The 18153-nt window shown below is 22.8% G+C and overlaps 2 protein-coding genes across 4 annotated transcripts in view; one reads left to right on the plus strand and one right to left on the minus strand.

Moving 5' to 3' along the window:
- Positions 1 to 12510, minus strand: part of LOC117176310 (exonuclease mut-7 homolog) — a 63278-nt gene extending 50768 nt beyond the window's left edge. For 2 of the 3 annotated variants that reach the window (XM_033366520.1, XM_033366518.1), the window contains exons 1-4: positions 12008 to 12510; positions 11755 to 11931; positions 4947 to 5087; positions 1364 to 1548 (exon numbers count right to left, since the gene is read on the minus strand). In XM_033366520.1, the coding sequence (XP_033222411.1) occupies positions 1364 to 1548; positions 4947 to 5087; positions 11755 to 11905 (477 nt within the window). In that variant the 5' untranslated portion in view covers positions 11906 to 11931; positions 12008 to 12510. Of the gene's footprint in view, positions 1 to 1363; positions 1549 to 4946; positions 5088 to 11754; positions 11978 to 12007 lie in introns of those variants that run through there. The other variant, XM_033366519.1, reaches the window with a different exon arrangement.
- A 2671-nt stretch (positions 12511 to 15181) lies between these two features.
- The window catches only part of LOC117177172 (transcriptional protein SWT1-like), a 55361-nt gene continuing 52389 nt past the window's right edge, over positions 15182 to 18153 (plus strand). Inside the window, exon 1 of the mRNA XM_033367684.1 lies at positions 15182 to 15550. Coding sequence (XP_033223575.1) covers positions 15413 to 15550 — 138 coding nt within the window. The 5' untranslated portion in view covers positions 15182 to 15412. The remainder of the gene's footprint in view (positions 15551 to 18153) is intronic.

Consider the following 18153-nt stretch of genomic DNA (forward strand, 5'->3'; position numbering starts at 1 on the left):
TCAATAAAAAAAAATTCACAATGTAGTTTAACTTTAACCCAAGTAGTTGCATTTTCAATTAAAAAAAATTAATTTATAAAAATGTAATTAAACGTTTAACAAACGAAATAACTTTTCAACTTAAAATATAAATCTTTAATAAAAAAAGTGATTTCTTAACAAAGTGACTCAACCAAATTTTTAAAACAAATTAGTTGAATTTTTTTTTAACCAAGATTTTTAACCAAAAAGTTGTATTTTCTTATAAAAAAATTTAATTTCTTCTATAACAGATGAAGTTTTAAATAAAAAAAAAGTTTTCAAAAAAAAAGATGAATTTTCTGTTGAAAAAGATTTTAATCCAGTTTTCACGATCAAACTATGCATTTTTTAACAAAAAATAATTTTCTACCAAAAAAATTGAATTTTCTATCCAAATATCCAAATATCAAAAAAAAAAAAAAACGAAGTTTTTCAGCGAAAAAGAATGAATTTTTAACAAAATAGTTAAATTCTGTACCAAACAGTTGCATTTTTATCAAAAAAAGATTTAATTTCTGTTAAAGCAGGTTGAATTTTCAACCAAAAATTTAATGAAAAAATACAATTTCCTATTAATTAAAATAAAGTCTGAGATTCTCATAAATTCTCAGAGAATTTTTTTTTGTCGCTTATATTCTCGGTAATATTTGGATTCTCGTTACTGTTCTCAAAGTAATAAAACCGGCTCAGAACTCTAGCAATGTAACTTTAAACGAAGTAGTTGATTTTACAATCAAAAATAATTTTAATTTTAAATTAAAAAAAAAAATTGTATTCAGCCAAGAAAGACAATTTTTCAATAAAATAGTAGAATCTCTAACAAAAAAAGATTAATTTTCAATGAAACAGATGGATTCTTAGCAAAAAATAATGAATATTCAAACAAGAAGGCTAGTTTTCGACAAAAAAGACAAATTCACTAGTTTAACAAATCAACCAAAAATATGACTTTTTATTCAAGAATATTAATTTTCCTCCAAAAAAAAAATGAATGTTCAATCAAAAAGGTGAATTTGAAACCAAAGAAAGGCAATTTTTAAATCAAAAACATAAATTTTTGACTGAAAGATCTAATTTTTGAGTATAAAAAAATTAATTTTCAATCAATTCCGTATCACAAAAAGAGTAGTAGACTTTTCAACCAACAAAAATTAACAATTGACTAAAAATAGTTTTGATTTTCTTATCAAGTTCTATTAATTTCGTTTGGATTTGAGAAAAAAAACGAGAAAAATGGGAAATTTATTGAAAATGCCTTGAAATAAAATGGATAGTTTTATATATTTTTTTCTGTTGCTTTTTTTTGATTTGCAAACTTTTTAAAATCAAAATACGAGCCTACCTCGATGATTTGATAAAATAATTCGTTGCAGGTAGTGAATTCGTAGGTCTCCGCAACCATTTTCATAAGTTGCATGTTTTTTTGTCGTGAGACTAATTTGAAAGCAGCTAATTTTAGGTCCACTACGAGATGGTCTTTGTAAAGATCTTTATTTGGTGCAATCCACTTTGAAAAATCTTCCATAACTGTAAATAAATATAGTATTGTAGTAAATTACCAAATTGAATTTCGAAAAATCGTGAACACGCTCTTCGTGTAGAAAATATTTTCTACAAAGAATAGAAGTTTAAATAGTATTGTTTTTTTTTCTACAAAAAATAGTTTCTTCACAGAATATATATTCTACACCGAAATAAATAGTCATTATTTTTTCTGCAAATATTCTGAAAAGATTATGAACAAAAATATGATTTTCAAAATTTTTCCTGTACAAAATATTGTCTACACAAAATTTAATTCTGAACCAATTTAATTTTTGAGGTCACAAAAATCACGTTTTTTTCCTTCGAAAGGTTGAACTCAAAATATATTTAGTTTTAAAATTCTTAATTTCATATTGAAAGCCTTGATAGTTTTAAGTTTTAATATTCCAAATTATTTGATTTCAATTTCAAAAATAATTGAAAACCAGTCAGTGATATTGATATTATTTTTTATTTAAAATTTTTCCAAAATAATGAAAATTTAAAGACAAATTGAAAAGAAACAATTTTGAACTCATAAAAGCAATTAATTTTATTTACATTTTAATAACTTAATTTAACTTAATAATTTAATGTAATATATAACTTTAATTTTCAATGTAATATATTAAAAGTGCCCGATGTTTAGTTGAAGATTTAAAAAAATTAATGATATAAAATTAAAAAATTTAGAGAATAAATAACCATTCTAAACGAAATGTGACAAGCTAATCGATTAGATATTTGAAAAGTTAAAAATTGTATTATTAAAAAAATTGTAACTATCTGAAATTAATGCTGAATCAAAATTTTCGGCAACCGGAATTGTTTTTAGACTACACTGAAATTAAATTATATTTGGTATTTGGCTAAAAATAATTGCCAAGTTCAATTTCTTTTTTTAATTTAAAATTCCTCAGTTTGGGTTGAAAATCCAGCCACTTGGTTAAAAGTTCAACTGTTTTGTTGAATATACAGCTACTTGGCTAAAAAATTATTTCTTGTTTTGTTAAAACTTCATTTCTTTGATTGAAAATTTATCTATATTGTGTAAAAATCCGTTTTTTTTTGTGGTAAAAATTAATTTTTTAAGTAAAACTCTAACTATTCCATTTTTGGTTAAATATTCATCTTTTTTGGTAGAAAATTCATCTATTTATTTGAAAACTCACTTCTTTTGATGCCTTAGTAATTCTGAATTTTCATGTTGAATGTTAAATTTTCAATTTTTCTCTTTCATAAGTTTTAATTTTGCAATTAAAATTGAAATGGTTGAATTTTGAAAAGTATAATTAACACTTTAGAAATTTTAATTTTTGTTGAAACTTCATTTCTTTGATCAAACATTTAACTATATTGTTAAAAATTCGTCTTTTTGGGTCAAAATTGAACTATTTTCTTAGAAAGTCGTTTTTTGGAATTGAAAACGAATTTTTTAAAAGGAAAATTCAAATATTCGTTTTTCCTAAGTTAAAAAGTAATCGTTTTCAATGGAAATATAAATATATTATTTTTAGTTGAAAATTGATCTTTTTTAGTTAAAAATTCATTTCATTAAATTTAAATTTGTTGAACATTCGTATTTTTTGTTTTGAATAATTTTTTTATCTTTTCAGTTAATAATTCAACTATATGGATGAAAAATCATTATTTGTTTAAATATTAAACTATTTAGTTAGATATGATTATCTTTGGTTTAAAATTCAACTATTTTGTTTAAAATAATAATAATTTTTTTTAATTATTCTATTATCTGTTTTAATCAATAGTTCAACTGTAAGGTAGAAAAATTATTATTTTGGTAGAAAATTATACATCTTATATAAAAATTCATCTTTTTAGTTTCAAATTGAACAAATATTTTAATAATTTGTTTTTTTTCCTGTAAAAAATTAATTTTTTACCTGAAAATGTAGCTTTTTAATTTCTTGTTAAAAATGTGCATTTTTTAGTTTCGATTTCGCCTTTTTCAGTAGAAAATTCATCTTTATAACAAAATTTAACTTATCCGTTTTTGGTTGCAATTTTATTTTATTTAGTTGAAAATTGATATCTTTAGTTAAAAATGCACTAATTCCATTTTTGGTTCAAAAATTATTCTTATTAGTGAAAGATTATTATATTTGGGGTAAAAAAAATAAGGAGAACATGTGCTGATTAGTATTAAAAATATAAAATTTTTTCTATATCAATATATGAGAATAAAATAATTACGATACATTCTGTTAGTTGAAAATTTAATTATTATGGTAAAAATTCGTTTTTCTTCAGTTGAAAAGTAATCTTTTATACAAAAAATTTCAATATTTTATTTCTGGTAGAAAACTTATCCTTTTTAGTTGAAAATGAATTTCTTCAATTGAACTATTCTGTTGAAAATTCGTTTTTTTTTTTGTTAAAGAATATTTTTAAATCTTTTTTAGTTATAATAATGCAACAACGTGGTTGAAAGTATATTTTTTTAGTAAAAAATTACTCTTCTTAACTGAAAATTCGTTTCTTTTTCTTGTTGAAAATTAATTTTTTACCTGAAAATAAAGCTATTCTATTTTTGGTTAAAAATTTGCGTACTTTCAAACGTTCTTTCGGCAGAAAATAATGCGATATTTGTGAAATTTATAACTACGCAAAAAAACTGGACAGCGCTAAAAATTTTACATTTTTTCTAAGTTAATTTTTGAGAATATTTTTAGAATAAAATAATTACCATTTATTTTTGTGTACGATAGATTTTTTCAAGTTCAAAGTTCAACTATTATGGTAAAAATTTGGTTTTCTTCAATTAAAAAGTAGTGGTTTCTACTAAAAGTTTTCATGTGTTTTGTAGAAACTTCCTTTTTTTAGAATTATTTTTTAATCTTTTTTATTTATAGTAATTCAACTATATGTTTTAAAATTTATTGTTTTAGTAGAAAATTCTTCTTCTCGATGAAAAATTCATCTTTTTATTCAAAAAGTCATTTATTTATTTAAAAATAATCTTTCTCGTTAAAAATTGAACTGCTTTTTGGATATTTTTTAAAATCGAAATTGAACTTTTCCATTTTTTGATGAAATTTTATCTGCTCTAGTTGAAAATTAATTTCTTTAGTCAAAAATGTATCTATTCCAGTTTTTGTTAAAAAATGTATCCTTATTAGTGGAAAATTAAAATATTTTGTGTAAAAGAAAATGAGAAAAAACACTACTTTGAAACGTTTTTTCAGTAGAAAATAATGTTATATTTGTGAAAAATCAGAACTACACAAGAAAAACTGATCAGTATTAAAAATATTAATTCTAAATCAATTTTTAAGAATATTTTTATAATAAAATAATGACCATTTATTTCTCCTTACGATATATTCTGTATGCAATATATTCACGTACCAACGGAAGATAATTATCAAAATCAATCATACCTGTGAAAGAGAGCGAAGATTTTGTTTTTGACTGTGAAAAATCATTGGTATTAACCAAGATTCGTAAAGTACTGAGATAGGGATTCGGAGCAGTTTCGAAATAATCCGTCAGTGTTTTCGTCACACCTTGGCTTTTCTTCCCTGAAAAAAAAACAATAAAATTGATAATCCTATATAGAAGTAAATCAGGTTTTTTTTCGGTCAAGTTTTTCAAAAAAAAATAGTTCAATTTTCAAACCAAGTGGTGAAATTTCAACTAACATTATGAATCTTCAACTGGAATAGTTTAATTTTAAACAGAATTTTTATTAAAAAAGATAAATTATTAACCAAAACTTCATTAATTGATTTTAAGTTAAAAAAATTAATGTTCAACAAAACAGATGAATTTTTAACTTGTCCAATCAGGTATTTATTATTCATTAAATAGTAATTAAAAAATAACAACTATTTTTCAAATACACTTATATAGAAAAAATTAGCTTTTACGGAGATATTAGCAAAATAGTGAAGTTAACTTTTGAATGAAGTTAAAATACCTAATAGAATATTCAATTGGAATAAGTTAAATTTTCAGTTAAAAAAATACTTACATTTTCAAATAATGTGATGAATTTTCAACTAAATTTGCATACCTTTAATAGAAAGAAGTTCAAGACAAGAAGATAATTTATACAAAAAAATAAAAATTTTCAAGTAAAAAAGAAATTTCTCCACAAAAACTTGATTTTATTTTTTGAAAACCAACTATTTTTGGTTGAAAGTTTATTAATCTCGGTTGCAAAGTCTGATATTTAGTTTATCGTTAAGAACTTATATTTTTACTTTAAAATTTTATTATTTGGTTGAAAATTGAATTGTTTTTTTGAAAATTTAACAATTTCTGTTTGGAAATTAAACAATTTGGTAGAAAATTTAACTATTGGGATCTGAAATACTCGAATACGCCACCTGGTGACAGAATCGGAAAGCCCTGAGCATAGGTAAATGTTGGCGGGAAGTATAGGCGAATATACGAAAATAATTTTTCTAAAGATTTTACAGTGTTTTTTACAGTGAAACCGGGATAAAAATAAAAAGTGATAAATAAAAAGTTACAAATAAAATAAATCAAATTTATCAATGGAGTTTTCGTCCCGAAAATCGAAGAGCAAAGTGTTTTGTTGGGTGTTTGGTTGCTCTTCTACTGCTCGAAAGCAAGAAACTGTTCGATTTTTCTGAAATATAAAGAAACTCCTATTTCAAAAAAAAAAATAAATAAATAAAAAAAACCTTATAGTACATTTAAAGCATTTACTAATAGTATGGCTCGAGAAATAAAACAGAATAAAGTAAAAAATACACGAAATTCAAACAGATTTTCAAGCTTGTTCCACTGTCAATAAAAAAGTTTGAAAAAAAATTTATAATTATCGTCAAGTATTTATCGTTTTTGTTCTTCAATGATTTTTCATTATTCCGAGTGAAAATAATCCAAGCAGGTTCTAAATAAAAATATTATTTTAGGTGCAAATATATCAACATAACCTCAAATCTGAAAAAAGTTACTGTTCATTTGTCATTTCAAGTTGATATAAATTAAATTTTGTATTGAAATGTCGATAGTTAATATTACATTTCAAATGTTTATGAGGGGAAAAACTGGAAGAATTTATTATTTAGACAAGAGTTTTTAAATTCTAAGTTTGCAAACAAAATACAATAATAAAAACTGAAGTTTTATTTTCCACCTCTTTTCCGCAAAATAGAAGGTCTCCTGCATGTAAAATTCTTTCTCCTTCTACGAAGTTTCTACATGCTGGTGTAGATTTTGTGAAATCACAAATTTAAGCTATCGTTACTTTCATTTTTAAGGCCATCTGATCAGTAGGTCACGTGACCAGATTCCTATCTTACAAACACCGCTAGTGGTTAAAAATTGCTTAAAAAAATTAACGCTCAACAAAATAAATGAATTGTCAACTTGAACTATAGAATATTCAATTGGAATTAGTTAAATTTTCAACAACAAAAAATTAATTTCAACAAAAAAAACTTTAAAAAAATACATTTTCAAATAAAGTGACGAATTTTCAAATAAAATGATAAATTTTTAACTGAAATAGTTGAATTTTAAACCAAGAAGATGAATTTTTAACTAATATGATGAATCTTCAACTAAATAGTTGAGATTTTGACCAGCGAGATGAATTTTCGGCCAAGAAGATTAATTTTTCCAAAAAATATGAATTTTCAACTAAAAAAGATAATTTTTCAACAAATCCTTGATTTAAAATTTTAAAAATTCAACTATTTTTGGTTGAAAGTGCATTATTCTCGGTTGGAAAATCTGATATTAAACTTCTCGTTAAGAATTCATCTTTTTTATTTTTAAATTTTATTATTTGGTAGAAAATTGAATTATTTTCTTGAAAATTTAACAATTTCCTTACAAACCCATACGTCTTGGTTAAAAATATATTTTTCGGATAAAAATTAATTTTTGTTAAAAATTCAAATTTCTCTGTTAAAAATAAAATTGTGTCGTAAACGATGCGTATTTTCGACTTGAAAACTAAACAATTTGGTAGAAAATTTAACTGCATGGTTGGAAATTGGTAATTACGTTGGAAATTCTTCTTTTGTGGAAGAAAATTAATTTGAATAATTTACTTTTAAACGAAAAAGATAAGTTTTCAACCAAAACAATGAATCTTCAACTGAAATAGTTGAATTTTCAACAAAAAATATTCACTTTTATTAAAAAAGATACATTATTAACCAAAAATTGAATAATTAAATTTTAAGTTACAAAAATTAACACTCAACAAAACAGATGAATTTTCAACTTCAACTATAAAATATTCAATTAGAATAAGTTAAATTTGCAGTTTAAAAAATTACCTTTCACAAAAAAACTAACTTTAAAAAAAACTACATAAATTTCCAAATGAAGTGATAAATTTTCAACTAAAGTTGTAAATCTTTAACTGAAATTGTTGAATTTTAAAGCTAGAAGATGAATTTTTAAATAATATTATAAATCTTTAACAAGAATAGTTAAATTTTTGACCAGCGGACATGAATTTTCCACCAAGAATATAAATTTATACAAAAAATATGAATTTTCAACTAAAAAAGAAATTTCCCAGCAAAAACTTGATTTTTAATTTCTAAAAACAACTATTTTCGGTTGAAAGTTCATTATTCTTGGTTGAAAAGTCTGATATTAAATATATTCGTTGAGAATTCATTTTTTTTATTTTAAAATTTCCTTATTTGGTAGAAAATTGAATCATTTTTTTTTGTTTGAAAATTTAACAATTTTCTTAAAAATTCATGTCTTGGTTAAAAATAGATTTTTCGTATAAAAATTAATTATTTTTGAAAATTAAAAATTTTCTGTTCAAAATAAAATTGTTTCGTAAACAATTCGTATCTTCGGCATGGAAATTAAACAATTTGGTAGGAAATGTAACTATATGGTCGAAAACTTGTGTGTTTGGTTGAAAATTATCATTTTTTTGGAGAAAATCAATTTGAATAATTGAATTTAAAACGGAAAAGATCAGTTTTCATCTAAACAATGAATATTCAACAACAAAAATTAATTTTTACTAAAAAGATGAATTATTTACCAAAACTTAAATAATTTAATTTTAAGTTAAAAAAATTAACGTTCATAAAAACAGACAAATTTTCAAATTGAACTATAGAATATTTAATAAGAATAAGTTAAATTTTGAATTTTAAGAATTACTTTCCACAAAAAAAAACTAACTTAAAAAAAAGACTTACATTTTCGAACGTAACAAATTTTTAACTAAAATTGTAAATCTTTACCTGAATTAGTTTAATTTTAAACCGAGAAGATGAATTTGCAACTAACATGATGAATATTTAATTAGAATAGTTGAATTTTTGACCAACGATGTGAATTTTCCGCCAAGAAGATTAATTTATACCAAAAAATATCAATTTTCAACTAATAAAAAAATAGTTTTTCAACAAAAACTAAATTTTTAATTTAGAATATCCAACTATTTTTTGTTGAAAGTTCATTATTCTCGGCTAAAAAGTATAATATTAAATTTCTCGTTAAGAGTTCATTTTTTTTATTTAAAAATTTTATTATTCGGTTGAAAATTGATTTTTTTTAATTTAACAATTTTATTAATATTCATACGTCGTCGTTAAAATTTGTTTTTTTTTTCGGTTAAAAATTACTTTTGGTTGAAAATTCTAATTTTTCGGTTGAAAATAAAATTGTCTCATAAACGACTCGTATTTTCTGTTTGAAAATTAAAGAATTGGATAGAAAATGTAACTATATGGTTGAAAAATAGTGTGTTTTGTTAAAAATTCTTTTTTTGGAAGAAAAGCTATTTGAATAATTCACATTCAAACGAAAAAGATCAGTTTTCAACCAAAACAATGAAGTTTAAACGGAAATAGTTGAATATTCAACAAGCAAAAAATGTATTTTTATTAAAAAAGATAAATTATTACCCAAAACTTAAATTATTTAATTTTAAGTTAAAAAAATTAATGTTTAACAAAAGAGATGAATTTTTAACTTGAACTATAGAATATTCAATTGGAATTACTTAAATTTTCACTAAAAAAATTAGTTTGCACAAAATAAAAAATTAACTTAAAAAAAACTTATATTTTTAAATAGAGTGATGAATTTGCAACTAAAATTGTACATATTTAACTGAAATACTAGGATTTTAAACCATGAAGATGAATTTTTAACCAGCATGATGAAAATATGAATTTTCAGACTGAAAAAGATAATTTTTCAACAAAAACTTTATGTTTAATTTTTTTAAACAACTATTTTTGATTGAAAGTTCATTATTCTCGGTTGAAAAGTCTGATATTAAATATCTTCGTTAATAATTCATCTTTTTTATTTTAAAACTTCATTATTTGGTTGAAAATTTATTTATTTTCTTGAAAATTTAACAATTTCCTTAAAAATTCATACGTCTTGGTTAAAAATATATTTTTCGGATAAAAATTAATTTTTGTTGAAAAGTCAAATTTTTCTGTTGAAAATAAAATTGCTTCGTTAACGATTCGTATTTTCGGCATGAAAATTTAAAAATTTAACTATATATAATTAAGTTTAAAACGTAAAAAATAAGTTTTCAAATAAAACAATGAATATTCAACAATGAAAATTTATTTTTATTAAAAAAGATTAATTATTTACCAATACTTCAAGTTTAAGTTAAAAAAATTAACGTTCATTATAGCAGATAAATTTTCAACTTGAACTATAGAATATTTAATAGGAATAAGTTAAATTTTGAATTTAAACAATTACTTTCCACAAAAAAAACGAACTTAAAAAAAAGACTTACATTTTCAAAAAAATTGACGAATTTTTAACTAAAATTATAAATCTTTAACTTAATTTTTGACCAACGATATGAATTTTCCGCCAAGAAAATTAATTTATACCAAAAAATATGATTTTTCAACTAATAAAAAAATAGTATTTCAACAAAAACTAGATTTTTGATTTAGAAAATCCAACTCTTTTTTGTTGAAAGTTCATTATTCTCGGCTAAAAAGTATAATATTAAATTTCTCGTTAAGAGTTCATTTTTTTTATTTAAAAATTTTATTATTCGGTTGAAAATTGATTTTTTTTAATTTAACAATTTTATTAATATTCATACGTCGTCGTTAAAATTAGTTTTTTCGGTTAAAAATTAATTTTTGTTGAAAATTCAAATTGCTCTGTTCAAAATAAAATTTTTTCGTAAACGATTAGTATTTTCGGCTAGAAAATTAAATAATTTGGTAGAAAATTTAACTATACGGTTGAAAATTTGTGTGTTTCGTTGAAAAATCTTCTTTTTTGAGTAGAAATTCGATTTCTTTGTTCAAAATTCAATTGTTTAATTGAAAATTAATCTGTTTTATTTGTAAACTTAAGTATTTTGTTAAAAATATTCCCTTAAAAGATAATTTTTTTGGTTAAAGATTTATAACTATTTTGATAAAAATCCAACTGATTGGTTGTAATGTACCTTTTTTGTTCGAAATTCATATTCTCGGGAAAAGTTCACCTGTTTACAGAAAAATCTCTTTTTGAATCGAAATTTTCGCCATTTGATATAAAATTCAACTATTTTAACTAAAAGTAAACTGTTTTGCTGAAAATCATTTTTTCTTTCATTGAAAAAATAAGTTTTTTATTAAAAATTAGTATTTTCAGGTTGAAAAATGCTTATTTTGGTTCCATTTTTTGTTGTAGACTTCTCTTTTTTAGTGAAAAATTCTACTATTTCGTTGAAAACTTCAGTATATTGTCGAAAATTCGTGATTTTTGTAGAAAATTATTTCTCTTGGTTTAAAATTTAACTAAATTTATATGTATTTCGTAAACAGGTAGTATTTTTTGTCAATATTTTTCTTTGTTTGTTAAAAATATAACTGTATGGTTAAAAATTCGTGTTTTTTGTTGTTGTATTCAACTTTTTTAAATTCGCCTGTTCCGCTTGAAAATAAAAAAATTTTAAAAGAAAAATTCACTGTTTTGTGGAAAATTGATTAAATTGGTTGAAGATTCATCCTTTTGGTCGAAAATCTAACTATCTGTTTGCAAATTAGCGGTTTTGTTGAAAGCTTATGTTTTTGGATTTATATTTTGTAAGGAAATGTACAGAAATACTGCCATTAGCAGCAAATTGTGAGAAAATAATGACATTAGTGTAATTTTTTTTCGAAATAGTAGTAAAATAGTTCCATCGTTTACAAAAAGTCTAAGATAGTGTGAAATATAATAAAAAATGAATACTTTCATACGTACACAATCCCCAGATGTAGTGCAAAGAGTTCAACCAAGTTTTTGTTGCCTCGTCAATTGTCGAGAAAAGAGCGAGTTCCCCATCGTCAGTTTGTCGAATTATAGAAATACCATTGTGTCCAGCGAGAAAGTCGTTCGCCATAGCTTGATCCATTTTAAATACCGCAAAATCCAAGTTCTCTTTGTAAAGAGCAAGACAATTAAAATACCTTCTATTTATTTACTATTTTTTATTGATTAAAGTGCATTTCCTAACCTCAAAATTGAGATTTGATTCTTTTAAAACACCGCTATGATAATCGCCGCTTCGTTTCGATCAGATTTTTCTTCGTATATGAAATTTGAAAATGTTGACCAAGCCAATATCCGATCAACTGATTGAATGTCACGAATTATGAGCCATCAATGTGCAATTAAGTACAGAACGTGCTACTTTTCTGCCTTCTTGGAAGCGGCCATGTTTGCACCAAATTACACAAAAATCACGCCTGCTTTTGGCATTTAAATGTTTTTCTATTTATGTGTATTTTTCCAGCGGAACTTTATTTACATAACACTTTGAACACTTCAAATCCTTTTACTGAAAATCCTGTTTGTTTAAAAACATAACCTATACACTTTACTTCACGAGTCACAACTCATAACGCTCAGGAGAAACAAAAAGTGAAATATCTTGAAGCTGTCTGACAAACATTGATTTATTCTCTGACTTCTTTTTATAATTTTGAAGCAAAAACAATTACCGAAAATATTTTTTTCGCGATTGCAATTGATGATGACATAGAATACCTGCGCAGTGCGCGTGCGTCTGTATGTCTAGTGAGTTTACTAGCCGATAGATGGCGCTATCTGCCTTAGTCAAATATGTGCGAAAATTCAAATTGAATAAATTACACGTTTTCTTTTTTTTTTTTGTAAAAATTAATAATCAAAGTTTATAAGTTTATAAGTTTATAAGTTTATAACCATTTTCAAAAGTCTATTATTTTGTGTGTGTGTCAAATAATAATTAAATTCATTTTTTGTTATTGAACATTAAATTAATTGATTGAAAATGACTTCTTTGGTTAACATTTTTTTAAATTAAAAATTTCCTTATTTCATTTTTGATAGAAAGTGTATATTTTTTGTTGAGAATTCAACTCTATGATTAAAAATTCATGTATATTTATGTTGAAAATTCAACTATTTTGTTGAAAAATCGTTTTTTTTTCTTCTTGTAAATTAGTTTTTTCTATTGAAAATTTTAATATTAAATTTGTTGTGTGGAATTAATCTTAGTTAGTTAAAATTTACACTATTTGGTTGAAAATTCATGTATTTGATTGAAAATTTTTACTTTTTTGGCAGAAAATTATTCTTCTGGATCGAAAATTATGCTTTTTGTTATAAAATTATTTTCTTGGTGAAATATTTAACTGTTTTTTTTGAAAATTCGTTTTTTTACTAAACACTAATTTTGTGAAACTTGATCTTTTAGAAATTCGTTTCTTTTTGTGAAAAAGTGTATTTTATTCTTTTGTAGTTAATAATTAATAATTTTTCTTTACGATTGAAAATCTATCTTTTTGGTTGAAAATTGAACTTTTTTTGAAATTTCGTTGTTTTTTAAATTGAAAATTTGACTCAAACATTTTCTCGAAAAATAATTTTTTTTCTTGTTAAAAACTAATTTTTTGAATTTAAAATTGAACTTTCTTTTTAAGTTCGCGGTTTTCTGAATAAAAATGGAAGCTTTTCGTTTTTGATTAAAGATTTATCTTGTTTAGTTGAAAATTAAAATTTTTTTAATGACTTTTTAAAATCTATTGCATTTAATAATTTAAATTTATGGTTAAACATTAATTTCATTTGTTAAATATTTTAACTATTGTATTTATTTGAAAATTCGTTATTTTTGGTTCACATTTTAACAAATGGTTAATAATTCATTTCATTTGTTCAATATTTAACTGTTTGGTTGAAAATTCTTTTATTTTTGTTTCAAAATCATTTTTTAAACTGAAAATTGAACTATTATACTTTTTCTAGAAAATCCATATTTTCAAGTTGAAAAATCATTTTATTAGTTGAAATTTTTTTTTTGTGAAAATTCTTCTTCATTGAAAATTAATCTTTTTCGTTGTAAATTAACTTTTTCCAATTTGTTGTTTTTTGGTTTAAAATTAAAATTTTTCATTTTTGGATAACAATTTCACAGCTTTAATTAGAAATTAGTTTCTTTAGTTGAAAATTGAACTGTTTTTATGAAAATTCATTTTTTTCTGGTTGATAATTATTTGCTTACCTTTTTAAATTAATAATTCAACTATATGTTTCAAAATAAATATATTTGCTTAAATGTTTAAGTAGTTGGTTGAAAATTCTTATTTTTTTGTTGTTAAAAATTGGTTTTTCTAAGTGAAAAATTCAAATTTTCCACTTATTATTAAAAATTAATATTTTTTAGTGGAAAGGTCATTTCGCTAATTGTGCAATGAACTATTTTGTTAATTTTCTTGTTGTTGTGAATGATTTTTGAAATGTTTTTATTTAATAACTTAATCAAATGGCTGGAAATTCATCTTTTCTGGTAAAAAAATATTCTTCTTTTTTAAAAATTCTTACGCTTGGCGGAAAATGAAACTATTTTGTTAAGTATTTTTCTATGGTTAAAAATAAATTTTATATATGAAAATTTAGCTGTCCTATTTTTTGTTCAAAATGTATCTTTTTATAAGTTTTAAATTCGCCTTTCTGGTAGAAAATTAATTTTTCCTGTTTAAAATTAAACTTTTTTGTTGAAAAATCGTAGTTTGAGAATTTCACTTTTTCATTTTTTGCTAGCACTTTTTTTTAGTTCAAAATTTGATTTACTTAGTTGAAATTGTAACAACATTGTGGAAAATTCGTTTTTGTTTTTGGTTAAAACTTAATTTGTCTTGACTGAAAATATATCTCTTCCATTTTTGGTTGAAAATTTAACTTTTTTAGTTTAAAATTAGGCTCTTTAACAAAAAATTCATCTTCTTGTTTAAAAATTCATCTTTATGGTTGGAAATTGAACTTTTGTTTGTAAATATTCCTTGTTTTTTTATTGAAAATTTAACTATTCCATACTCGGTTCAGAATTGATACTGATTTGTTGACAATTTCACTATTTCGGATGCGAAATTTCGAACTACGCAAAAAAAAAAACTAATCAGTATTTAAAATAGAAAATGTTTCCTTGTCAAACAGAATGACTAACATTTTCGCTGCGTTTTATAAATAAACTATATTGTTTTATAAATTTATACACAAAAAAAGGTTTCATTTGTCCAATTTGAATTTTCGCGGATCTTCGACTGGGGCAGCTAGCGCTATCTAGCGGCTAGTAAGCTCCGGAGTCCCGCCTTCGTCTCCATTTTTATTCAATTTTAAAAATGACCTCAGTCGAACCGCATGACCGTTCGGATTACTTAATTCGTGTTTAGTGTTTACACTTTCAAATGTGAACATTTCCTTAATGTTTACCATTTTTACAAGGTCAGAGGCTTGTCGTTAACTGGCTTGATAGAGTGTGCAAAATAAAAGCATCCTGTCTTTCCTGCACATGTTAAAGTCTTTTTTTTTAAACGTTCAGTGCACGTTTTGGTTTTGTGCGTTTTGTGACTGAACCTTTTTGAAGAGGAAAGAAACCATGAAGAAATCAAATCTCCCGAAGAATTGGGTCGTTTGCTCCTCCAAGAGTTATCCTGACAGAGTTTATTATTTTAATACTGTCACGAATAAAGCGTCATGGGTAGAGCCTGCTGCAGAAGCTGGAAGTCAAGGCCAGGTAACATAACCTTTTATTATCTTGATATCGATTTCATCATATATGTTATACTTAAAAATAGACGTTGGTACATAAAGATCTACAATGACATAAAAATATCGAAAAAACTTTACTCGCTGTTCTATTTTTGGTTGAAAATTTACCTTTTTTCAGTTTAAAATTAGCTTTTTTTCGTAGAAAATTAATCTTCTTGTTTAAAAATTCATCTTTTTGGTTGAAAATTCAACTACTTTATTGACAAATGGTCTTCTGCTCGTAGAAAATTTATTTTTTAGTCGAAAATTTTAATATTCTATTTTAGGTTTCAAGTATATATTTTTGAGTTAAAAAATCAACTATTTATTTGAAAACTCAACTTTTTTTTTGAAAATTGATCTTTTTAATTTACGATATATGGTTGACATACGGTTGAAAATTTCTCATTTCTGGTAGGAAAGTACTCTTTTTGTTAAAAATGTATCTTTATTAGTTTTAAATTCACCGTTATAGTACAAAATTCAGCTTTTTGGTTTAAAATTAAACTTTTTTTTATATTTTATTTATTATTTTTATTTGTAAACGTATCTTTTTTTAGTTGGAAATTCGTTTTTGTTTTTATTTAAATATTAATTTGTTTTAACTGAAAATATAGCTATTGCATTTTTTGTTTCTTTTCTTTTTCTTTGAATTCCTTTTCGAGTTTAAAATTCGTCTTTTTCGTATAAAATTAATCTTGTTGTTCGAAAATTCATTTTCTTAGTTGAAAATTCAAATATTTTGTAGAAAATCGTTTGTTTTTCTTTTTGATAGCTAAGTTTTTAATTGAAAATTTAATTATACTATTTTAGGTTTCAATTCTTATGTTTTGTGGAAAATTTAACTATTCGTTCAATATTTTTCGTTGGTTAAAAATTAATTTTTTTACTATAAATGTAGCTATTATGTGTTTTTTTTGTTAAAAATGTATGTTTTTATTATTTTCGAATTCGCCTTTCTAGTAGAAAATTCATTTTTAGTTCAAAATTGAACTTTTTTTTAATTCGTTGTTTTTTGTTTGAAAATTAAAATTTTTTATTCTATCTTGAAAATTGATCTTTAGATGAAAATTCATTTCTGTTTTTGGTTAAATATTAATTTGTTTTAACTGAAAATATTGCTATTACATTTTTTTAAATATCTATCTTGTTTAATTCAAAATTCCTCTTTTTAGTAGAAAATTAATCTTTTTGTTTGAAAATTCATCTTTTTAGTTGGAAAATCAACCAAGTAGTTGATTTTTTATTTAAATACATAGTCGAATTATCAGCTAAAAAAGAAAAAGTCTGCAAAAATGGAATATTTAAATTTTGAGTATCAATAATTAATGATAATCCAACTAAAGTTCAAGAAAATAATAAAATTTTCAACGAAAGAGATTAATTTTCAACAAAAATAGATAATTTTCAATTTAAAAGTTAAGGTGTAAGCAAAAAATATAAACAAAAACATCGTAAAAAAATTTTTTTAAAAGAGGAGTTCAACTTTCAACCAAGTATTTGAATTTTTAACCAAAAAGGTGAATTTTCAAACGAGAAGATTAATTTAATACCAAAAAGACGAATCTTCAACAAAATACATAAATTTTAAATTAGAATAGAACAATTTTCAACCAAATAGTTGAATCTTCAACTAAAAAATATATTTAAAAATTTCAATTTTAAACCAAAGAGGTGAATTTCCAACTAAAATTATGAATCACCAAAAAAAAGATTGTTTAACAAAGGAAGATAAAAAATATATTTTGATGTTTATGAAGTTTTAAAAAAAATCAAAAATAATTTTAAACTTTCAAAGATTTAAAAAAATTTGAAGTTATGAGTTCTTTAATATTTTGAAAATTTTCAACGTTGGAGATAATAAAAAAATCTTAAGATTCCTGGGAAAATTTTAATTGATTTTCTATTTTGAAAAATTAATCTTTAATTCATTCTTTTTTATTTAAAATAATTTAAAATAAAAATATTTATTTGAGTGCATTTTTCGTTAAGAACATATATGTTTTTAATTTACCTGTTGGGTTAAAAGTTGAATTACTTTGTTAGAATCTTACGTTTTTGGGTGAAAATTAATTTAAAACAAATTTGGTTAAAAATCAATTTTTTTTGTATAAAATTATCTTGTTCTTTGCAAGTTAATCTTCTTGATACAAAATTCATCTTTTTAGTTAAAAATTCTAGTATTACAGTTAAATATTTACCATTTTAAATTAAATTTCATCTTGTAGGTTGGAAATAAAATTATTAGGCTAAAAGTGAAACTCTTCAGTTCAAAAATTAATTTTTTTGTTTGAAGAAACATAATTTTACTTAAAATTTTTTTGTTTGTAGATATGTTAGCAATTTGTTTGAAAACTTGTTTTTTCTTTGGATGAAAAGGAATTTTTTGCCTAAAATTTATCTGTTTTGTTGTAAATTTGTTTCTTTTATGGTTGAAATTACTTTGTTTTACAAACTGAAAATGTAACTTTTATTCCAGTTGATTATTCCATAAATTTAGATAAAAATTCATTTCTTTGTTTCAACATATATGTTTTAAATAAAAATTCATATTTTTAGTCAAAAATTCAATTATTCTGGTTAAAAATG

Source organism: Belonocnema kinseyi, chromosome 7 (genome assembly GCF_010883055.1).
Source record: "Belonocnema kinseyi isolate 2016_QV_RU_SX_M_011 chromosome 7, B_treatae_v1, whole genome shotgun sequence".
Lineage (NCBI taxonomy): Eukaryota > Metazoa > Arthropoda > Insecta > Hymenoptera > Cynipidae > Belonocnema > Belonocnema kinseyi.